The 22,670-nt window shown below is 41.9% G+C and overlaps 1 protein-coding gene across 1 annotated transcript in view; it reads right to left on the bottom strand.

The window, feature by feature from the left end:
- Nucleotides 1–9,449: 9,449 nt before the first annotated feature.
- The window catches only part of bcl11ba (BAF chromatin remodeling complex subunit BCL11B a), a 39,049-nt gene continuing 25,828 nt past the window's right edge, over nucleotides 9,450–22,670 (bottom strand). The window contains exon 3 of the mRNA XM_026356150.1: nucleotides 9,450–14,660. Within this exon, the coding sequence (XP_026211935.1) occupies nucleotides 12,658–14,660 (2,003 nt within the window). The 3' untranslated portion in view covers nucleotides 9,450–12,657. The remainder of the gene's footprint in view (nucleotides 14,661–22,670) is intronic.

The following is a 22,670-nucleotide window of genomic DNA, read 5'->3' as shown; positions in this document are numbered from 1 at the left end:
TAGAAACAGAGACAGGGACAGATTGAAATGCAGCATTTTAATTGAGGACATTTACTCTGTGCATCTGCATTTTCAACAATAAAACTCCCACTAACCAGTGGTGTACACCTTGCAGCGTTTCTCCCTCACCGACTGACCTCAATTTGTGGACTTCATAAAAAGGTGGACAGATATCTGGCCCCGTGGTCTAGGAGGTAATTACTAATGTTACCACTTCTCCTTGGGGAGGGAAGATGCGATGCCTCGGCCGGCGCTCCTGTTTGGAGCCAGGCCAGTTATTTCATGTGGAATCAGGCAGCATTAACCTCCTGGATGCAGATTCATTCAGTTGTAAATTAGCAAGTAATTAGAAGGCGCTCGTCATCTTCCTGAGACACTGCAGATGAAAAACATATCAACAAATGACTGGAAAGAAAAAGAGCCACAGTGGAGGTAGGTTTGGATGTGGTTTGTGATTTTATTCTTGGTATTATTGTATATGTTTAATGTATTTTTCTGTAGTGTTTTTTAATACGTTCCAAAGTTAACAGCCATCACATTACACAAGATGCAAGATTGTCACTCGAATAAATAGCACAATTCCACATTCCGCCAATAGGATTAAGTTATTTAGAAAATATTTAACTGTTAAAAGATGTTAAAAAGTAAATAAATTTAATTCAATTCATTAGTTTTTTAGTTTACATTGGTGCTCAGAGCTGTGAAACCTTCCCTGAATTCCTACAATGAAAGGCTGAATGTGTTCTTACACCTAAGTGGTGAGTCTTGCACTCAGCTGAACACCAGCGCATAACCTTACACAGTTTGTAGTCCTAATATTTATCTGCATGCACGTACATGTTTGCCAGCAGAGTGGTTAGGTTACACACAGAGGCACCACTCACACTCTCACAACCAGTTGAGGTGCAGTGGATAACTGCATTTGGGGATTACACAGTGATAGCAGCACCGGAAATCTCTCTTGCTGTGCGTGGTGTTTGTGTGTGTGTGTGTGTGTGTGTGTGTGTATGTATGTGTGTGTGTGTGTGTGTGTGTGGTCGAGCAGGATGATGCTGAAGTGGATTATGTGCAGGTTGTGTAATCCACAGGTTCTCTTATCTCTCCAGGGTAAAAACCATCACTCTTTGACTTGTAGGTCAACACACAGCTGTGTTCCTGTAGTGCTGCGAAGTTAGTGTATGTTACTCTACTGCACTGTGTAAATATTATATATATTATTATATATAATATAATATATATTATATATATATATATATATATAAGTATTAGATGGTATAATTTATATTTAATCTGTTAAAATGGTAAAAAATAAGTTAGTTTTTCTTTCATTTTATTACATTTGTGTTAAAGTTTGTATATGCTGAAAGCATCCATGCTATGGATGCCATATGGTTTCTCTGCAAATATCCTCATTTTGGGCCAGTCATGGTGAATCATCCCTTTAAGTCTATCCAAATCAGACTGGTGGCGTAGCCTTTCTGGCCTTTCAAAGTTTGAAATTTTGACCTTTAATTAAGAGACTCCCTGCCAGGCCAATCAGTGGAATGTCTGAAACGTCAGAGCGAAGCGCCAAAATATACCATCAGCTGTGGTTTCGTCAAAATCTAAGCAGCAGCTTGAGATCATTTGCGTTAAAAATGTTGACATTTAATCAGAGCGCCCTCATTAGGTCAATCAGTGCAGTTTTATGTCACCCCACTCACAGTCTTTCCAAAATTTCCATTAGACTAGTGGGTTTATTTACCTTTACATATATTTTCTAAAATGGCTAAAGTCTTAAAGCCGCATTAGGGGACACAATGACAGTGAAGTTAGAATGATCAGCTGATCCCAGGGCTGTGTGGCCAGTATGTAATAAGCAGATGTAAATTGACAAACTGTAACGCTTCCGGTGCCAAAAGGAATTTACAAATCAAAATAGCTGACTTTAAGCATTTGCCTGTTGCTGAAGGTCATAAGGTTAATAGTGCTAAGACGCTACATGACACACCAGGCATCTGACCTTTGTACAGCCCTTCATACTGTCTTATCAGTTCACGAATAAACATGGCTGTCAATGAAGCGCAGAAGGAAAATGTGATGTTCATCTGTGCCGTACGTGGGTTTGCTGAGCTGTTTGCTTTCGCTTTGCACATTTGAATCTATAGGCAGAGATCATGCATATTCAGTATCTATGGTGTAAGGAAATAGACAAACAATATATATATATAAATAAATTCTTATTTCTTTTTGAATCAGGACTGTACGAAAGTGGTGTTATTTGACTTTTCTCAGTTCATTTTCTGTGTGTTTTGCAGGGGAGAGGAGAAACTTTGGTAAATCCCTCCTGGTGGAGGCTATAGGAGCTACTTTGTCTTAATTACTGCAGGAGGAACAAGACAGCCCAAAAGCAATCATCTCTGTTTGTTAAAAGAGACGATGTCTGCCTGAACACATTACAGCTCCACTGTCTTTGGAGTGTATACAAACAGAGCAGGGAAGGAAAGGAAAGGTAAGGTAAGGAGGAGAGGTGACGAGAATAATGAGAGTAAAAGAGGGTGAAGAAGGGGAGGTGAGAAAGGAAATGAGATCAGACAATGGGAAAGGAAAATGACATGATAACATGAGATGGAAGAGGAAAAAAGTGGTGGACAGGACAGAAAGGAAAAGAGGCAAACAGATATTAGGGAAAAAGAAATACGAGAAGTGTTCGTTTGTTTTTAAAACGAGGAGTGTAGATGAGAAGAAAGAAAAAGAAAATGAGGTGAGAGTAGATGAGAGCCATAGGAAAGAGAATGAGGAGAGGGGAGGAAAGGAAGAGGAGGATTTGAAGGCAACGAGAAAGGAGGAAAGGAAACAAAGGAAGAATAAAACAGATAATAGATCAGAAAAAACAAGGTAAGGAGACAGGACACAAGAAACGAGAGGAGAGGAACAGCACATGGAGGCAACCACACAGAGGAAAACGGCTCCCAAACATCATCCTCCTCTCCTGTCCCTCTCTCCGTTATCTGATGAGCCCCTTCCCTGTCTGTCATGGCTGGATGATCGAGGTGGCCAATCGCGCTGTCGCTGCCCCCCTCCCTTCCAACCCCACCCCCTTTTCCTGATGCAAATAACCTCCCCACGGGTTCAAGGTGGGACATCAGTCCCAACTCCATTCGCTGAATTTATTACCAAAGGAAGGCGGTGGGGGGGGGGCCAGTATACATGCAGAGGAAGGAAAAGATACTCTCTTCACTCTGCACCTGCCCAACACCTTGTACACCGGCCCCTGTCTTCTTCTCCTCTCCTTCTACGTCTTCTTTTTCCCCACTGCTGCATTCCCTGGCGCCTGGGTGCACAAAGCTACACAAGCAGAACATCCCATTCACCTAAAGGATGTCCTGCCGTGCCTCGTGATGATGATGGCTGCATCTGCCGGCCCATTCTGCTCCTCATGGTCGTGTGTTGTCTGCCAAAGATATCGTGACTGACAAAGAGCATACGGTTGCACATATATATATATATATGTATGACGAATGCCTCTCGTGCTCACGCTCTAGCTGATACACTTGTATATAGTTTGCAAATTCTGTGATCCATTCAAACACATGCTGAACTTGTACCGTGGTGGTTTGACGCCCCACTTGCTCTTTGCTGGAAGGCTTCATTTCTATAATCACGGCCAGTGTGTGAAGTAAAGGCTATGGAACAGGGCTGGAGCAGAGTGATAATTGTACAGATAGTGTCACTCATGTTTCACCTCTCTCTCTTTCTCTCTCTCTCTCTCAGTCTATAATCTGTTTTTCCCCCTGTAACCTCCTTCTCTATTTCAAAGCGAAAAAACATCGCCTTCAGTGGTCAGATCCATCTGATCCTATCTCTTTTCTCTCGCTGGCTTTAATGTAAGCAGATTCCCAATCAGCCGAGATGAATCCAATCAAGGCAAAGGGGGAGGCGCAACAATCTAGGGCACTTTTCCCAATGACTGCTGCAGGCCAGGAGATTAGAGGACAGAGGCAGGGAGGGAGAGGAAGGGGAGGGGGTTAGAAAGCCAGAGTTTCTATGATGAAGAAGAAGAAGCCTTCTTGCACATGCATTCATCACCTTCACCTCCGTTTGTCAACTCCTCTTAGATACAGAAATGCTAATTTCCCTCCTCCTCTCCTATTCACTTCTCTCTTTTTTATTATTTCTACCATATGGACGCCAGCGAGAATGGGAGGGGGCCCAGTGTTTCTTCAAATCTGCATGACTACTGGTTGATTTATCCTCCGACTTCTACGCCCTCCCTTCCCTCCTCTCTCTTTTCCATCTCTTCATCCCTCCACCACCAACGCCCGGTGACGGCTCTCCTTCTTCTCCTCTCTTTCCCATTTCCAAAGCTTAACTTCATTGTCTCAAGCCCCACTCCGCTTTCATCTTAAGACAAAGATTTATGTAAATCTTTGGGCCGGGCGTTAATGCGGAGCGCCGTGTGAGAAATAGCATCCCTAAATCGTGGCATTGTTGTTGAAAATGACAAGGCAGGCCCGTTAATCCTACAATGCGATCATCCAAATGTGTCATAATGCCGTGTGTAGGCAGGCGAATCTGAATATCAAAAAGACGCCACGCACCTCTTATACAGCGCCTTCAGTACTTGCACCACTAACACACTACTTCCCTCTATCTCCTTCTTTCTCTGTCTCTTTTTTAAAGAACTCACCCTGCTTGTCACTTCACTTGTGTTAAAAAAGAGAATAAAGCAGAAAACGCCACAATGGGAAGTTTGTTGCACAGGAGAAATCCCCGTCACATTTAGCTCCTCTTTATTATTTAGCTTGTTTTCTGCCTCACGCGAAAGCTCCGATTCACTCGGATAATAACAAACTACATCTGTGTAATTGTCTAAGTGGCTGCGATTGTGAGTTGAAGCAAATCGATGGCTTTCGCTTTGTCACAAAGATGTATTTATTTCAGATGCGGCAATATGAGGCTTTGTGGTGGAACAATATACAGATACAAAGGGAGACAAAGGGCTGCATCAACACGCTGAGTCACGTCACCACATGTATGGAGCATTTAGCTAACAATCAGTTACCTTGTATTGCTTTATTTGGGGATCTGAAGAGGAGGCAGTGCCGCTCCTCGCGCCGCACTCCTACTTGATCAAATTGAGCCCAGCAGAAGCCTGATGAGGATTCATTTGCTGGGGGAAATTGACAGTGGAAGCGTGGCAGAGACCGTGGAGCGTGATAGCTGCTTTTTTTTTTTTGGAAGAAGCCATGAAACAGGCATGTCAATCAATTGCACGGGGACAAGGCGGGCGAATGATAATGTTAATAATTACCAAGCGCGTCGAAGGACTCCTCCCTGATTAGCCATGAAACCTCTGTCATAATCAAAACCCAGCCCCAGCCCTTCTATTCACCCCCTGACACTGTGACACTTCCTCGTCTGACCTCTTCCTTCTCTCCCCCTCACCACCACCACCTCCTCCTCCTTCATTCCTCCTTCCATCCCGAGGAGGAGGAGCCCAGCGGGGGTGAATTTGTCAGGGAGAATGGCGACGTTGATCTTGAAGGCTTAAGACCCTACTGTACCTGTCAACAGTGTGGCTGTGGCGCTGACGACCAGCGGCTTAAGTCATTTGAAGTTGCTTTTTTTTTTTTTAATGAGGAGGGGAGGAGGCACAGCACGCGCCTGACAGCCAGTCAGGGTCTTGAAATAATTCCATACCTCTGAATAACCAGAGGTGTCTGTCTGACTTAATCCAGCACACCGATCCCTCACACACACACACACACACACACAGGTGGCAGATAGGGGAACATCCTCATCCTGTCATAATGCAGTTCCAACTCTGAGTAAAGTTACAGTAACAAACAAGTATTTCTTCATTAGGCTCTGTAACTAATGATCAGCATGTTGGTGGATATGAACCAGGGCAGCAGCAGACAGTTATTTCATATTATTATTGTCACATGTTTAATAGATTATTGGTTTGTTTTAGTGAAAACAGTTTCTTCATAATTCTTTTTGTGGTGCTTTCACTGACGAGCTGAAACTGGAAACTTTACTTCTAAAAACGACAAAATGATTCATCTATTACCACAATACTCCTTTAATTACTATTAATTACTATTAATATAACTATTTTGAGCTAAACATCCTAAATTAATTTTCTGTAATCGTTTCAGCTCCCCCTGTATATTAATGTCACTACTTGATTTGGTATTTCAGCCCTTAGAGATTTGTTTGGGGTGTTACCTGATTCATCATTTCAGCTATTTTAAAATAAATTACTTGTCATTTTTAATCTCCCTTTTCAGTGAGGCTTCACTCTTTGCTTGCCCCCCCCCCCTCCCTAACCCCCCTCTCTCATATTGGGTCTCATTACTTCGCTCTCACTTTCTTTCTCTTGGCTGGGATAATCCCCCCTGTAGGGGACTTCAAAGTGCAGGCCGGCCAGGGAAAAGCCTTAATTACCCATTTGCCTTGAAACTCAAGCCAAATCACAACTCGCCCCGGTCCGTCCGACTTCGCGCTCCTGCCTCCCGCACACTAATTGTGGGTCTGGATTTCTCTTTCTCTATTTTTTCCTCCTCTTCTGCAGAAATGGAAATATGAAATTAAATCAAAATCAGAGCGAGAAAAAACCTGCAATGAAGCAGGTGATGAGAGTGTTAATGACCTCTTTTTTGGGAGCTGATTTGCCTCCATGTGTAGTCTTTCAGAAGAAGGCAGAGGAATTCAGTGGTGCAAGGAATCATTATCTCTGAGACAGTGCTGCTATCGATGTAGATTTCTGTAGATTTCTTTATATTGTAGATGTTGTCATTCAAGTTACAGGAACACAGAGCTTTGTGAGATAAAAACTAGGAATGATCTCTGCTCATCTGTTTGGTGTTGCTTTTAATAGAAACGCCACACTTGAGCTGACCAAAGGAGATTTTGTCCATTTCTTTAGCATCAGATTTAATTATAAAAACGTGTCATTTATCCATTGTGCTCTTTGAAAAAATGTTGAGCCCTGCTGATTGATGGCGAGGTTCAACATTTTAACAAGTAGCACTGCCACCTCTGAAGTTTCTGACAAGCGATGTCAATCAGAGCAGCGAACAACAGAAACGGGTGCCATTGTGGATGATAATTGTGCTCGCAGTGGTTTTTAAATGAGCTGAATAAACTGGAGGGTTAGACATGTTTTCACTGAAGGTTACAGATTTGATTATAGACACCCAGAACAAATTCAAATCTACTTAGTGCACTGTATATGTAGGGAAAGAAGCCTTTTAATGACTGCAGTGAGACAACAGTGAGACAAGGGAAGTATTTACGCTAGTTAGCAGTTCAGAACTATGTAGAATTAGTTCTGTTTTCACTCGGAGTTTTGGGTTTATTAACACATGATTGAATTAATTAGTTTATGGACAAAACATCCTATGTAATTAGAAAACTATATCTGTAAACAGAATTTTGTCTGAGCGTCAGTGTTATCTGAACCTCTCTCATCTCTCTCTATTGACATGTGGGTGACAAATGAAAGGAAAAAGTGTCTAAATAAGTGTTGATACAATGTTCCGCTGGACTGGAGCTCTGCTGGAGGGGTGGAACACTTTTCTTCCCTCATTTGGTGTTTTGATGATGGTGGTGAGCACTGTCTTGGTCATCAGTCTGAAATCTTCCATAACTCTGTCCTGTTAGCTTGAGATCCGGTATAATTATATAATTAATTATAGCATAATTATAATTTGTAGTTTCATCATTTTCATATTCCTGTCCTGGATGCATCCAGTGTTATGTTCCTCCAACCATTTATTCAACTTTTCCTTACATTTGTCAGAAGATGATAAAGGACTAGGTAGTATGCTATATATTATATGTTTTAAACAGGGAGGCTGCAAACACTGTCACTGACAGCTAAAGATGTTATTAGAGACAGTCACTACTATAAGAAAGTCCAGTATAGCTACACATAGTTATACTATGAATGTTGGTGTGTTGATGTGTAAAATATTAATATACACTGTGTGGCCTGATGACCTGTGTCCTGAAAATTGAATTTCTATACAGGTAAAACATAATAGAATATATTAAACAGAGGAACACAATTGCGACCAGATTACAGTTTGTTATAATAATGATGACATTATTTTATTATATAGATATTATATTTAGATGGAAAGTTGCAAATATGTTGATTCTAAAAATATAAATAAATTATTTATTTTCTGAAAATATATCTTCAATTAGTTTTTGATAATCTGTGTTATCAAAAAATGCATCTCTACAGCATAATTGTACCTTTTTAGTGATTGTGTTTTTTACAAAATGCTTTTGCAGTTGTAGTTTAGCTGCACAGGAATGTAATGTGAAATATTTTGTAATATAGATAATGTTAGAACACTTTTCACTGAAGGTTTTAAATTGGATTGAGGGTGATCGGGGGTATTGAAAAGGAGCTGTAGTTGGTGCGAACATTTCTGTGAACATGCTGAGTGTGTATCTCCCTACATGTCTGTGCTTTCTGTGCACTGCTAATGCACCTGAATTTGTCACACAATAAAAAGGAGAAGTAGACAGCAGGAGTCTGCAAGCCATGTTTACTGGAAGAAGCAAACGGCGTTCACTGGCTGCGTCTCACAGTGACATCATAGAGAACACCAACTGTAGCCTATGGGAGTCAGTTTATAATATGTAAAGAAAGTGACATTACAAACAGCATCATATCCCTACTCCGAAGACCTGAGCCCTTCACCTTTGCATTTTAAAATTATTTTCTCCAATTTACCCCAACATTCTGTCAGTATGTTGTGTTAATTAGATTTCAATTGGAAGGAAGAACATTATGGAAATGTCCCATTACTGGCTTAACATTGCTTTTGGAAGATGGTGGTGATCGGAAACTCTGTCCCATTCGGGGTTATATTAATAACCAAGCTTTTTCTGTGAGATTTAATAGAGTTAAAGATAAGAAGTGTAGAACGTTAGTCAAACCTAACCATTCTCTTAAAGATTTATGTTCAGCAACTAAAATGCGACTGTAATCTGCATAATTGGATCGATTCGATAGCTAGATTTATTAATGGAGTCACAAAGAAGAGGTGGCTGGGGTGGATGGAGGGCGAACAAAGTGCATAACTTCCACACTACAGACCAGAGTGTGGCTTAGGCTTGGGCCACAAAAGCGCTTTTGTTAGGGTTAGAGAAAGATGGTGGTTTCATTTAAAGATTAATAGCACCTTAACAATTTTCTGTGTTAAGCCAGACCAGTCTTTCTTTAACCTTAACCAAGTGCTATCAGTTCATAAACCTAATTCTGTAAAAGGTTAATGATGCTCGAGTCACCTCAGCTTTAAGTTGGCTGCTGTTCTTATATTGGTGGATTATGTGTTCTGTCCCAGCAACAGTGTATTTGCACTTAATATGTAGAGTAGTTGAGTTTCCTGTACTGTTTTTGACAGATCTGCTCAAAGAACAAAAAGAGACAAACAAGCAGAGGATGGAGAATTGTAACAGCTTGTATTTGTGCTCTGTTCTCATGCCGAGAAATATATCAACGGGGGAGGAGGAGGCATTTGCCCAAAAACTGACATTGGAGGTCACAAAGGTCAAAAAAGAAGAACCCTCAACCCCGATACACAGGAAGTCACCGCCAGTGCCAGTTAGAAATCACAAACAAATTAAATGAAAAAAAAGGCAAACAGATGAAAAACAGTGCAGTCATAGAAAATTATGTACAACCAGTGGAGTGGTAAACAAAACACTGATTTGTGTTTTTGTTGCTAAAAGGCTGTCAAACAACCTTTTTATATCGTCTTTTGTACAGCGGATTCATTATTACAGTACAGATTCATCACGTTCTGCTTTCTCCTGCCCAGTGAGAGGAAAAGTAGATAGTGGCAGCCTGTGAATTGTATATTCACCATTGGAATGAAGTCACCCTCCCTCTGCACCCGAAATAAGAGCAAGATGTCCGCGGGTACTCAGAGTACCCTATTCACAAAGGATGCACACAGCCTGCTAGTTTAAAAAAAAAAAAGACAGCAAGTGCCTACACATGTATTTCAAACCATCCATGAAGAATAATCCATTCCAGAAGAAAAGAAAATAGATACAAGTCAGGATTCTCATGTCTTTTTTTTTTTTTTTTTTTTGGCGTTGTTGTTTTTTTGTTTTTTTTTTTTCATTTTTGAAAAACAGAACCAACGTTCTGTGCTTTCTACGGGAGACAAGCTCCCCCTGCTTACTGAGCACCCACCGAACCACATCCCACAGCACCCAACCCTCCCACAACCACCAGCACCAACACCAGCAAATCCAAGTGGCTAACAGCTCAGTCATTTTTTAATTCATTTATTTTTTTTTTTATTTCATTACACCCAAGGCAGAATAAAGTTACTAAAACTTAAGACTTTTACAATTACAGTGACAAAAAACAGTTTAAGAGACCCACAATTTAAATTGGACTGCAAAACAAAAAAAACAAAAAAAAAAAATAAAACACCTTTTTTCTATTTTTGTAAAATGCCCAGGCATTCTCCAATATTACAAATACTGGTATACTTTTACAGTAAACAAGAGAAATGTAATATATATTCATATATATTTATATATATATATACTAAAACCCCGTCACCAAAAGAACAAAAAGAAAAAGAAAGAAAAACAATATACACACCGCCACTATGGCATTCAGAGAAACTTTAGAAGCATAAACTAGAAAAAAAAAATTGTTCAAAACACACATACACACAAATATTATTTTACCCTTGTACTTGTTTCAATACTGTAAACGTATTTTAAGACAGAGTGCACTAAATTATTTTTTTAAGATTCTGTTGTTCCTGATTTTTGTCCTGTCTCTTCCTTGACTTTTTCTGTGGCTTTTGTCCACTCCTGGAATTTTCTGTTGAGGGACAGATTCATGTCCTTATGAGTGAGGAATTTGATAAATATCTATATATAGGTTTTGTGCCTTTATATGTACATATGCATACATATATATACACACACAGACACATCAGTATTGTGCTGGGTATTCCTATACCTAAAGTCAGCATTGTGTCATTTGTGGTAATTTAAATAATTCTGTTCAAATGTCAAATTACACATTAAAGTTATTAATATTTTATACTTTTTTTTTCATTGTTCAATTAGATGCTTCATAAAAATTGGTGCATTTGTCTGAGACAATAAATAGGAAGATCATTATTCAAGGCACACTCTTGTCAAATTGAATGGCAGTACAAAAACTGTCCCAAATTAATTTATTATTATTATTTTTTTTTAATTTATAGTGCCAGCATTGGAAAAGTCAAGCCTAACAACCCTGGGCACTTCAGCAACTGGAGATCCCAAGCTCTAGACCCTGTAGTACTTTTTTCTGTATGCGAGGCTGTGTGCGTGTCGGACGGAAAAATCATAAAGTGCGGGTCTGTTGTAAAGAGCTCTCAACTTGTTACTTTCAAATCAGAGCTGATTTCAAAATAAAAGTGCCACTATGAGAAAAAAAAAGGGGTTTTGATAATTAAAATAACAAATGGAGTTTACTATGAAATGAGGATAAAGCCAGGACATTCAGCCAGGTAGGGCGTGGAGGGAAGGGATGGATGCTGTAAAGGCCATAGATGTCCTTTATGATTTCAACATAGAATGAAATGGAAATGCCTCTGGAACACAGGAATGAGTGGGTAAATAAAGAAAAGTAGTTCACCCTGAGATGTCCCTATGCCCACTCTCATTCTTCCATCTCTCTCTATGCATAATATTCTTGCATGGCTTCATGCTCAGTTTACCCCTAATAAATAATATGGCGTAGATCATATGGCTTCATGCAAAATATAATACATGGATGTAGGATTGTAGGTATGATGGTAGTAAGTGGAGGATGAAATGAAGAAATGAAGGATGGTTGTTGTAGCGTTGTCAGGGCTTGGTACTACATACCAGTCAGCAGCTGCCTTATTTAGATTCTGTATCTTCTGACTGGTTATGTTCTCAGGAGGAGACAGGGTTTATGGACCTTGGGATCCTCTTTAATTTTACATTTATTGTCAAATATGACACTCAGTGCTACATATCCAATTATCTTGACATGTTTTAGAGTCAGTTCATGCTACAATGCCAAAGGATTGTTGTCCGCGTATCATCATCATCACACAAAATAGACTAATTCTAGCATTCTCAGTTAACGCCACTTTCAAATTGAAGATTGAATTCTGCTTCTCTTCAAGAAATCACACATTTAGCTTAATATACAATTTCCTACAAGCAGCGGCCAAAACAGTTGTCTTAAAATTGACTTTTCTCTTCTAAAAAACTCTCAGGATATTATATGGGTTTTTAAAAAACAGATTAACGTAAAGTCAAAGTCAAAAAAAAAAAAAAAAAAGCCTAACTAAAAATGTACCTGCACATGCCAAAATCCAAAATCCAATAAATACAGAAATTATTGCACAGTTAAAGGCTCCACATATGTTATAACTTAACTGACTGATTGCTTAGAAAGGAACACCAACTGAGGCAGTTTAGACAGCTTCAGTTGGTGTTAAGATCTCCATTTTCAATTTTTTCTCAGTTGGCAGTTTCTTAGGCAAAAACACAAAATTAACCCAAAATTAATATTTCAGGAAAAGAGTATCCAGCTACCCCATTTGTTTATTTTAAAAGTCACAGAGTGGTGCAGAGTAGAGAAATAAGGAACCTACTTTAGGTTCTTTCTGCTTGTTCAATTTTGACCTCATTGGTCATCAAATGTTCTCCATGCCACTTTTTCATATGTTTTTCCAGAGTGCTGTACACGCTGAAAGGCATTTGACAAATGTCACAGCGGTAGACCTCCTTACCAAGCTGGCCATGTGTCTTCATGTGGCGTGTGAGCTTGGAACTCTGGGCACAGGCATAGTTGCAGAGCTCACACTTGTAGGGCCTTTCGCCAGTGTGACTGCGCCGGTGCACTGTCAGGTTGCTACAGTTCTTGAACACTTTGCCACAAAATTCACAGGTGTCACACCTCCTGCTGTCCTTAGAGCTAGGTCGGCCTGGGCCAGCGCCTCCGCCCAGATGAGGTGTGCTGCCTCCACTGGCAGTGCCACTACGGCCTGACAGGCCGCCGTCCAGCAGGTCGCCCGGAGGTGTTGAGAACCGCAGGCTCCCGTTTTCTGACGAGTGCTCGGAGGAGGTGGCGAATGGAGATTGTCTGGAGTCAGTGAAGCCTAGGAAAGGGTCTTTGATGAAGTGGCGTGAGGCAGCATAACCCACCAACCACTGGGAGTAGACGTTCTCAGAGGGGATGTGGGGTGCTGGGGGAATGTCCAAGTCCTTCTCAATTTTGATCCTCTTATTTGAGGAGTTGGACAGGCTGGGGCTGGTGATGGGGGTGGGCTTACGGGGGAACAGGCCTGAGAAAGAGTCACTGGAGCCACAGTTCCGGCCATTAATCGTCGTCCTCTCTTCCTGCCGGTGGTGGTTCATCTCCCCAGCCACTGAGTCATCATCCCCAGTGTCCCGCTGGCCATCTGAGCCCCTCTTAGAGAAGGGCATTCTTTTACGATTGTCAACTATCAAGTTATTGTACTGCTGTATAGAGTTGAGCCCTGTACCATCCACCATCTTCTCAAGGCTTAGTGATGACTTCTCTTCTGAGGGTGGTTTAGAACCATTCTCCCGATTCCGGTAGAACTCAGACTCCATGCTGAAGTTGGATTCTGGTCGACTCTCATTCTCAAGTTCCTCTTCTTCTTCCTCCTCTTCTTCCTCTTCATTGCCTTCCCCCTGGAAATCTCCATCTCGATTCTTCATGCCCTCACCTGTGACATCACTGGTGCCTGGCTCTGGGGAGCTCGTGGTAGACAGTCCATCATCTGAGCGCCCTGTCAGGGATCCAGCCTTGTGCATGTGGGTTTTCATGTGGCGCTTCAGTTTGCTTGCTTGAGAGCAGGCGTGGTCGCACAGCTGGCACTTGTATGGTTTTTCTCCAGTATGGCTGCGCCTATGAACCACCAAGTTGCTCTGGAACTTGAACGTCTTACCGCAGAACTCACAGGACTTGATCTTGTTCTGTGTTTGGGGAGGGGTGGTACTGTTTGGGGGCATTGGTGGTAAGGGAGGCGTGCTCAGAAAGGGTGATTTTGGCCCAGGCTGGAAAGGATTGGGGTTTAGTAGTCGGTGCATAGGGTTGGCCCTGCTGGGTGACAGTGGTGGTGTGGTGCTGTTGGTGTTCCCTGCCAACTCACGTAACCGCCTGGAGAAGTCCATAGACTGGGACTCCATGGCCATGGGCGTTAGCCGCATCACCCTCTCAAAGGCACTGGGGTGCTGGGAGATGAGACCCATTTCCTCTGCGCTAAGGCGTTCCAGCCGATGGGGATCCAGATGGTGCCGGGGAGGTGGGCTGACGAATGGAGGCGTGTTGGGAAGGCGGTTTTCCACAAAGCCTGGGGGAGGTTCCCGGAGCAGGGGTCCCGTCATCCTCAAGAGGTGAAAGGGGTTGTTGTCACCAAGAAAGCTCGCCAGAGGTGACTGTGGGATGGAGTCGTTGCCCAGTGGTGGAGGCATACTGATGCGCGGAGTGAGGGCTGTGCTGGAGGGGTTGGACTCCAAGTAAATGCGAATGCCATGAGTGTTCTGCGCATGCTGCAGCAGAAACCAGGCACTGGGGAAGGGCTGCTTACATGTTGTACATATATAGCTGGAAGGCTCTTCCCTGCCACCTGCAACACACAAACAAAAGGAATTCAATAATTCAGCCAAGACCTTCTCACTCTAACTACATTTCTACATAGACAAGCATATCTGAAAAAAACATTTGGCAACAACAAAATAAAAACGCAGATTTGTCTAAAGATCTTATATACTGTACACAGTGTTATGGCTTTGCATATAAAACATTTGCTGTGTGTAAACTTTTCTTGGTTGAAGGGCAGTGAGATGTGATAAGTGTATGTGCTTAATACTCCCAGTAGCTGAAAGGCCTTGGCTCATCATGTTGTCACATAAATGCTACGTACTTATCAAGCTTTTGACAAGTGCATTTTCACAGTTACACTGCACTGTCCAACGCTGGATCAACATGTTTTAAGAGGAGTTTAATCTCTCACTCTCACAGAGAGCAGCACCCACTGCGAAGTTCTGAATTACTACAGTGCATGTGCCACTGTTCGTGCGTGCGCGCACACATGTGTATCTGCATCTGGACTAACACGTAGTGTAAGCATGGCGGTGGATGGTACGTAAGCGTGTGTGCATTTGCGAGTATGCTGAGTGAACGATTCGAAGAAAGCTGGGAATCGCTCCAAGCAGACGGTCTGTAATGTTTGCTGAGTTAGGGATGCCAAACTCATATTGGTGAAGCCGGAGGATGTGCAGCTTCAGGAGTTATTAAAGGAAGACTGATCACACGCTAACAAACAAACATCTCGGCTTCTTGGCTGAAATAACATAACAGACAAATCAGGGTGAAATAAGTGCGAGGAGTTATTAGCATTCAAAAAATGCTACTGTAAATCAATCATTCCTCGATATTTTATAATGTAGTTTAGATCCACATCCTAAACTGCACACACTGTACCCGTCCCAGCATTTTAAAAGTCACAAATCTGTTTGGGACCTTAAATATTGTGTACACACAATACAGGGCAGCAAATATGTCAATTAATTTCAGGAAATTATTCAGGATGTTAAGAAGAAAAGGAGCAGTAACCCAAGAGAAGCACAACAGTTATATGCAACCAGGCTTAATATACAAGTAATGAACACTAAACTAGCTGAGGAGCACTCGAGGAGGGGTGGGGGTGCTCTCATATTTATTAAATGAAAGCTCATAGTCTTGACCTACTACACTAATTCCAGATACTAGTGAAAACATATGCTGCTGTTAATTGTTTCACTTATTTATATGTGTGTGTGTGTGTGTGTGTGTGTGACACTTTCTCAACCCAACACACACATACACTAAATAAAGGCCTGCATGCTGTATATAAATAATACTATTAGTGTTATATTTAAAGATATTGTGTGCTGTGATGATCACATTGCTAATGTGTTAGCTTCTATAACACAAAGATCATATAAAAAATGCTCAAAGAATATTTAAAGCTTGATGGTGCTAGAAAATAACAATTGTTAAATGCAGGTCAACCTTCTAAAAAGTGATCTAAAACAGTTTATAACAGCAATATTTGATCCTGTGACCTTTTGAAAAAGAGCAGCGCAAATAATAAACAAAATAAAATTAATTTAATAATTCAACAAGCAATCATTAAATTTCTCCTCCACATACACACAAAACTTTAATAGTAACATGGAAACATCTCTTTCCCTCTCTCACTCGCCTGTGTGAGAGAGAATATGTGTGTGTGTGTGTGTGTGTTTGTTAAGGAGGAGACGCGAGAGGCGGAACAGCTGTTCACCTCCACAGTCCTGTGAAGCCTTTTGACTTAATTATAGTGGACAGCGCGCACACACACACACACACGTGCACACACACACTCACTTGCACCGTCCCTGCTCTCTCTCTCTCTCTCTCTCTCTCTCTCTGTTTGCTCAAGCCATTGATCCGCAAGTAAAAGAGAGAGAGGCGCTTCCTTCTATCCTCTGTCTTTCAGATGAACTTTGGTGGCTGACGTTCATTTCTGTCCAACAATTAACAGCAGGGTGAGGTGTGTGTGTGTGTGTGTGTGTGTGTGTGTGTGTGTGTGTGTGTGTGTGTGTGTGTGTGTGTGTGAGGGACGGGAGAGAGAAAGAGGCTATTTCTCTCTGGCCGCAGCGGAGGGAGCGGGTTGTGGTATTTGTTTGGTGGAAGTGTGTGAGTAAGTGTGTGTGTGTGTGTGTGTGTGCCATCCCGGGGGAAGGGAGTCCAACGCAGATGGCAAATAAAGTATGCAGCCTGAGGCGAGAGCACATTATGCTAATTCTAATGTCAGCTGTACTTTAATATACGACTCTATTTAATCACCCCATTATTTCCTATTTCCATATGAAAAAACAGAGCGAGCGGGAGCTGCTCATCACTTTATTTGGTAGAATGCAGCGCCCCGTGTTTTATGGAGTGTTGTGTGTGTGGGGGGGTGGGGGGGGTGGAGGAGCGAGGGGAGAGAGGGCGGCCTGAATGAGAAAACACAGTCCCTCCTCCGCATCTGCATAGATACTTGTTTCTGTCTTACCACCACGCACACGGACACATTTGAATTATAACCTACTGGATGTGCATTTACAGTAAGTGTAGGCTGTGTGTGTGTGTGTGTGTGTGTGTGTGTGTGTGTGTGTGAGAGAGAGAGAGAGTGAGACAGAGAGAGGGGAGCGGTGGTGGGGGTAAAGGGTTCTTCACATTTCTGCACAGGTTATATCAGTTCACTTTCTGTTGCGCACGTCCTGCTTCCTCTTTGCAGAAATATCAACAGAGTCCTTCCTCAGGTGGATAAGGTGGTAAGATCACTGCCCTCCACGTGGGAGCCTGAGCTTCAAATCCTGGCTGCTGGTCTACCTCCAGTAGGGGCCCTAAGACCTCCTTATGCTTACCTTGCCCTGCCCTCATGTGCTGCTAATTGTTGCTGTGTTAGATCAGTGCTTCCCATCAGTCATGTTCAGTGCTGGAAAGTAACTAACTACAAAGATTAAATAACTACTGCAGATTAGTACAACCTCAGCTTCACTACATTTCAGAGGCAAACGTCATCCTTTTTCTCCACTATGTTTATTTGATGTGATTCAAAACCTATGATCTTGCAAAACAGCTTATACAGAGTTAAAACGAGGTCCATACATTTGAGCCACTACATTAAAGTGATAAACAAAAGAATAAATTAAAACCAACAATTCTAATTTAATAATCTAATAATGAAAGAGTATTCTAAAAAAAATACTTTTACTGCACTCTTGTACTTTTACTTAAGTAATATGTTGAATGCAGGACCTTTACCTGACAAGTATTTTTTGTTTGTTTCCTCTCTGTTCCCCTCTTCACTCAGTGTGTGTTTAAGCCTCACTACTGCTTATTTCATCTTAATAGATACTCAGTTACAGTATTTTGTACAGTTCAGGTGTAATCAGCACAAATAGTGCTCCATTATATTACATTTAAAGCCATAATTCTTGAGCTCCTCTGAGAACCCTGTATTGACAATATTTAGAAATAAAATGCAAGACATGATTTAACAACTGATGTCCTGTCACAGGCTACAGAGACAAACAGGAAAGCCGACAATGAAAGTTGAGGCACAGCGCGCACGGCTGACAAGACAATAACGAGACGATATTACTGCTGAAACATTTCAAAAGACTTTGGTAACATATCAGTTCATGTGAGGTCTCGACAAGGGGAAACTGTTCATTTCTGCAGATGTGGTCAGCAGCTGGGGGCATTATTTCCACGTAGCCACTAAAAGCATAAAATAATATATATTCATGCTTATTGCACTTCAAACACAATATCATCTGCTAGCCTTGTTCTGGGATTTCATTGTGGTGCAGTGGAAGTACGGGCTGCTCTACATTTGTCTGTGGTGTTACAGTAGACTCCCAAAATCTAATGGAGAAATTAGAAAGAACTAGTTTTAAATTGGCAAGTGATTTATTTGAGAGGACGAGTGCACACACACACACACACACACACACATACACACACACAGAAATGGGTTTGGAGTTTTGGAACCTCAAAACTATGAATAAAAAGATTACAATCACAAATGTAAAACATACGGTGCTGACAAAGAGAAGTGACTTCAGTCGAAGAGACTCAAACCATTCCTCTCTCCATCGCTCCCCTCTCTGCATGTGTGTGTGTGTGTGTGTGTGTGTGTGTGTGTGAGCACGTCTGGTGCTTTTTAAGCATCTTTCTGTCAATGAAAGTGCAGCCTGGCCCTTTGCCTGTGTTTTGTTTGGCTCACATTCACACACACATTCACACACACACACACACACACCACAGAAAGTGAGGGAAAGGAAAATGTGTGCTGTCATGTATAATAAAAATTATATTCTTTTTTTTTTTTTCCATTTCTTTAAAAGGCTTTATTATTATTTTATGGACACATACACATATTTTGACAGCTGAAGTTGTGTCGAGAAAAAAAAAAAAGTGCTAACGTGTAGTCACAGTGTGTAAGAATCTGATATTCTAAATACCACTGTGCTGCTCTGATTTGTGTATGTGACTCCCCCAGCAGCACCATACGGAGGAGAAACGTCCAAAGTGAGACAATACACAGTGACAAACACATGGCCATCCTGCAGTAAGCTCTTCCCTGCCTGCCTGCATTCTCCTCTCTGCGTTTCTCCTTCCTGCTTCACTTTTGCCCAGTATAAAACTCTCATTACTGACTGATTCCAGTTTTCAGTATGATTCAATTTGCCATAATTACTGCGGCTGCTGCTAATAAAAAAAAAAAAAAAAAAAAGGGAAGAGAGGGAACGGCTAGAAATCCGGTGCGAAGGTCAACTGGCAGTTAGCGGCGTTCATTTTCATCTCAGTGTATTCATCTGGGGCGGCTAATGGCCCAATTTTCTCCCCCTCGCTCCTCAATAAATATTGCTGGAATTACAGGTTAAATAGCTAAATTAAATCACAGCTATTACAGATGAGGAAGGGAGGACGAGAAAAGGAGCAGAGAGGGAGGCAAATATGTACAATTACAGAGGAGGCGCAGAATGCCTCAAAGTGTGCAGTTAATGTGGCGAGGGTCGGATTATTACATAAATCACTTTTCTCCAGGACGGGACCAACACTGAGAGACTGGACAGTGGAGTCAAGCTGACAAAGGAGCAGCTCAAAGCTGTTGTTGTATGTGTAAGGAATTATTTGAACTGACTTTTAACTAGAATTAAATGAAATGATGCGGAACTGTATAATGCTGATGATTAAATCCTATAAATCTGAAATCAAATTCTAATCATTAGGTTCAAAACATATGATCTTTAGAGAACCATAGAAAGTATTATAACAGCTCTAGCATCCACAAACAATAAAATGTGAAGCATTATGACAGAGGAATATCAAAGGCTCGCGACACAAGAAAAATGTGTTAAGAAAAATGCATCGTATGTTTCAATAATGTTTTCCAAAGATCTGATCCTATTTCATCTAGCTATCGCCCCTTAGTGAGGTGGTACTGTCCTGTCCCTCCCCCCCCCCCCCCCCCCCCATGCAATAAATAGTGTGACTGAGACCCGAGCAGGTCTGGAACGCAGGAAGTGCACCAGCAGACGTTTTTGATGTAACGGGGGGGGGCAGTGTCAGTGCTGAGGCATTTACATACAGAACAAAGCAGACATGAGCCAAGGGTACAGTGTCTCTGGGAGTCTGTGCTGGGTGTATGTGTGTGCCCCTCTTGGCCTTTCATTGCACTTGTAAAAAGTTTCCTGACATTTTTTTTTTTTTTTTTTTTGCATTACTAAGCCGGCAGCATCATTAGCATGTGTGTGATCTCGACCCCCCCCCCCCCCAACCCCACCCCCAGCTCCGCCCAGATACACACACACACACACACACACATATATACACACACATAGAGCCACAAGGAATCCTCACCTTGCATGACTAATGTCTTGTTTATCACTATCATAGCACAGCAACAATTACATGCAAATCAGACAGTGTGTACCGGTGTGTGTGTGTGTGCGTGTGCGTGTGTGTGCTTCCATCCTTGCAGACACATCACACACTCCTATGTGTGTATATGTTGTACATACAGTACATCATGCTACAGTGACTAGAGGAATGCTTTTTCTTTTTTTCTCCTTTTCGTGCTTTGCGGACAGTGAACAAGTGTTTATTGTGTGTGTGTGTGTGTGTGTGTGTGTGTGTGTGTGTGTGTGTGTCTCCTCTTAATGAGATAATTTCAAAAAGCAGAGCTCTGTTCGGCGCCGGGCTCCCAGTATTATTTGAGTAGTCTTTTAGTTTTGAATGAAGTGGCTTGAGTGCTGGGTTTTAACACCATCCAACAGGCTTTTTAAATTGTTTTTAATAGCCCGCGACTAAAATCAGGACCACACAGCAGCAGCTTTAATTAAATTGGCCAAACTATACGGGAATGAAAATCTTGTTCCTCCAACAGAAGAGCCGCTACAGGCTTTATCTGACGCGTCTAAATCAGTGATTCACTACGGCTAGTACTTCACAGCTCCCGGAGCTCAGCTCGACCAGACTAAAAACTCCTTCTGGGAAAACTGAGTCATCTCGGAGCTCAGCTCACCGCAGATGCTGTTGGCTGGAGACCAAGAGGCAAACCCCAAACTCTTGCTGATCTACAGGCTGTCAGCCTACACACCACGAGCTGGGTTTCCATCCACTCACTTTTTTTTCCCTACATTTGCTTTGAAGTATTTGAAGAATTTTCAGCTCATTAAGGATTGTTTTGTGGAAAATACAGATTTTGGGGAGAATAAAATGTGGCATGCGACTTAGCTGAACAGCGTTTCCTGTCATTTGTAGCCCTGTTTTCAGAAAATCTCCACTCAGGATGAAATTTGTAGAAACACTACAGATAACTAAAAAGTCATTAGTGTGTGGTTACATCCACATCTCATACCAAGTCACCAGCTCATGACCATGGCTAATCCAGATAATAGGTCTAACAAGAGGCAGAGAGAAAGACAACAGAGAGTCCAGCTTTTACAAAGGAGATGATAGTAGAGGAGGTACAGCAGTTACAGTGATTATATACAGTGTCGCCTGAAGGTCTGTAGATCAAATGAGAAACTAATGAGACAAAAATATGCTTAGTCATTTATTTACTGTGGAAAAAGTGGTAGTGGAGTGGTAAAAGTATGTGAACCTCTGGGAGTATCATTTCACTCAGGTGTTTCAATCAATGGCAGAAGAAGAGTTGCTTGGTGCTCACCAAGCTGGGAAGGGTTAGAAAAGATTTGGACACATGGAGAACATTCAACACCACTGGGCCCACTTGACCAGCTACAAGATGTAGTTAAGGGTGTGACTAGAAACTTCACTGACACAAAGTCATGTTGCAATTTTAGCAACATCTCAAAAGTTTTCCTGAAGCTGTCTTCGACTCTTGAGTGGAATAAACAAAGAGAGCGCTGGTGTCCAACAGAGCAGGTTGATCTTACCAGGACTGGTCCAGACAGGTGAGTTAACAGGTAAAGCCAGAACAATCAACATGAGCCGCATTTATTTTAACTCTCTGTCCTTTAACTCGGCTTCTTTCTGAGACCGTGCAACTTTCTTTCATCCCTGCATGTGTTGAACTTTAGCATTAGGCTCATCTTCTCAGCATGTTATCCAGCTAACAAAGGATTATCATTGTGCAAGGTGTGCGTGAGTGTGTGTGTGTGTGTGTGTGTGTGTACAAGCCCTGACAGTCATGGCATAAAAAAAAGGGAGGGGAGGCAGGGAGGGAAGGGGCTTTGACATTCTTATGTTATGAATTTTAAAGGAAGGCTTAGCCTATCATAGCCAAATTAGAATGCATTTAGCTCATTAGGGGATGAGGAAACGCAGCAGGAAGAGGAAGAAGAGATCCTCCGTCCCTCACGCCACATGACACGCAGAGAGTTGTAGCCAAAATTAGGAGAGGGAGATGCAATCCAAAACAAACTACTGCAGCAAGTGTGTGTGTGTGTGTGTATGTGTCCATGTCTCTGTGCCCTGTTAACAAATTAGAGGGATTACGAGAAGAGAGAGCCAGAGCATAGCAGCTAATCCCACACACTGGCCCGCACCACTGCACCTGGGAAGTAAGTGTGTGTGTGTGTGTGTGTGTGTA

The sequence above is a fragment of the Anabas testudineus genome, chromosome 12 (genome assembly GCF_900324465.2).
Source record: "Anabas testudineus chromosome 12, fAnaTes1.2, whole genome shotgun sequence".
Taxonomy (NCBI): Eukaryota; Metazoa; Chordata; class Actinopteri; order Anabantiformes; family Anabantidae; genus Anabas; species Anabas testudineus.
Note: the sequence above shows the minus strand (reverse complement) of the source record. Positions and strands in the feature narration are given on the sequence as shown.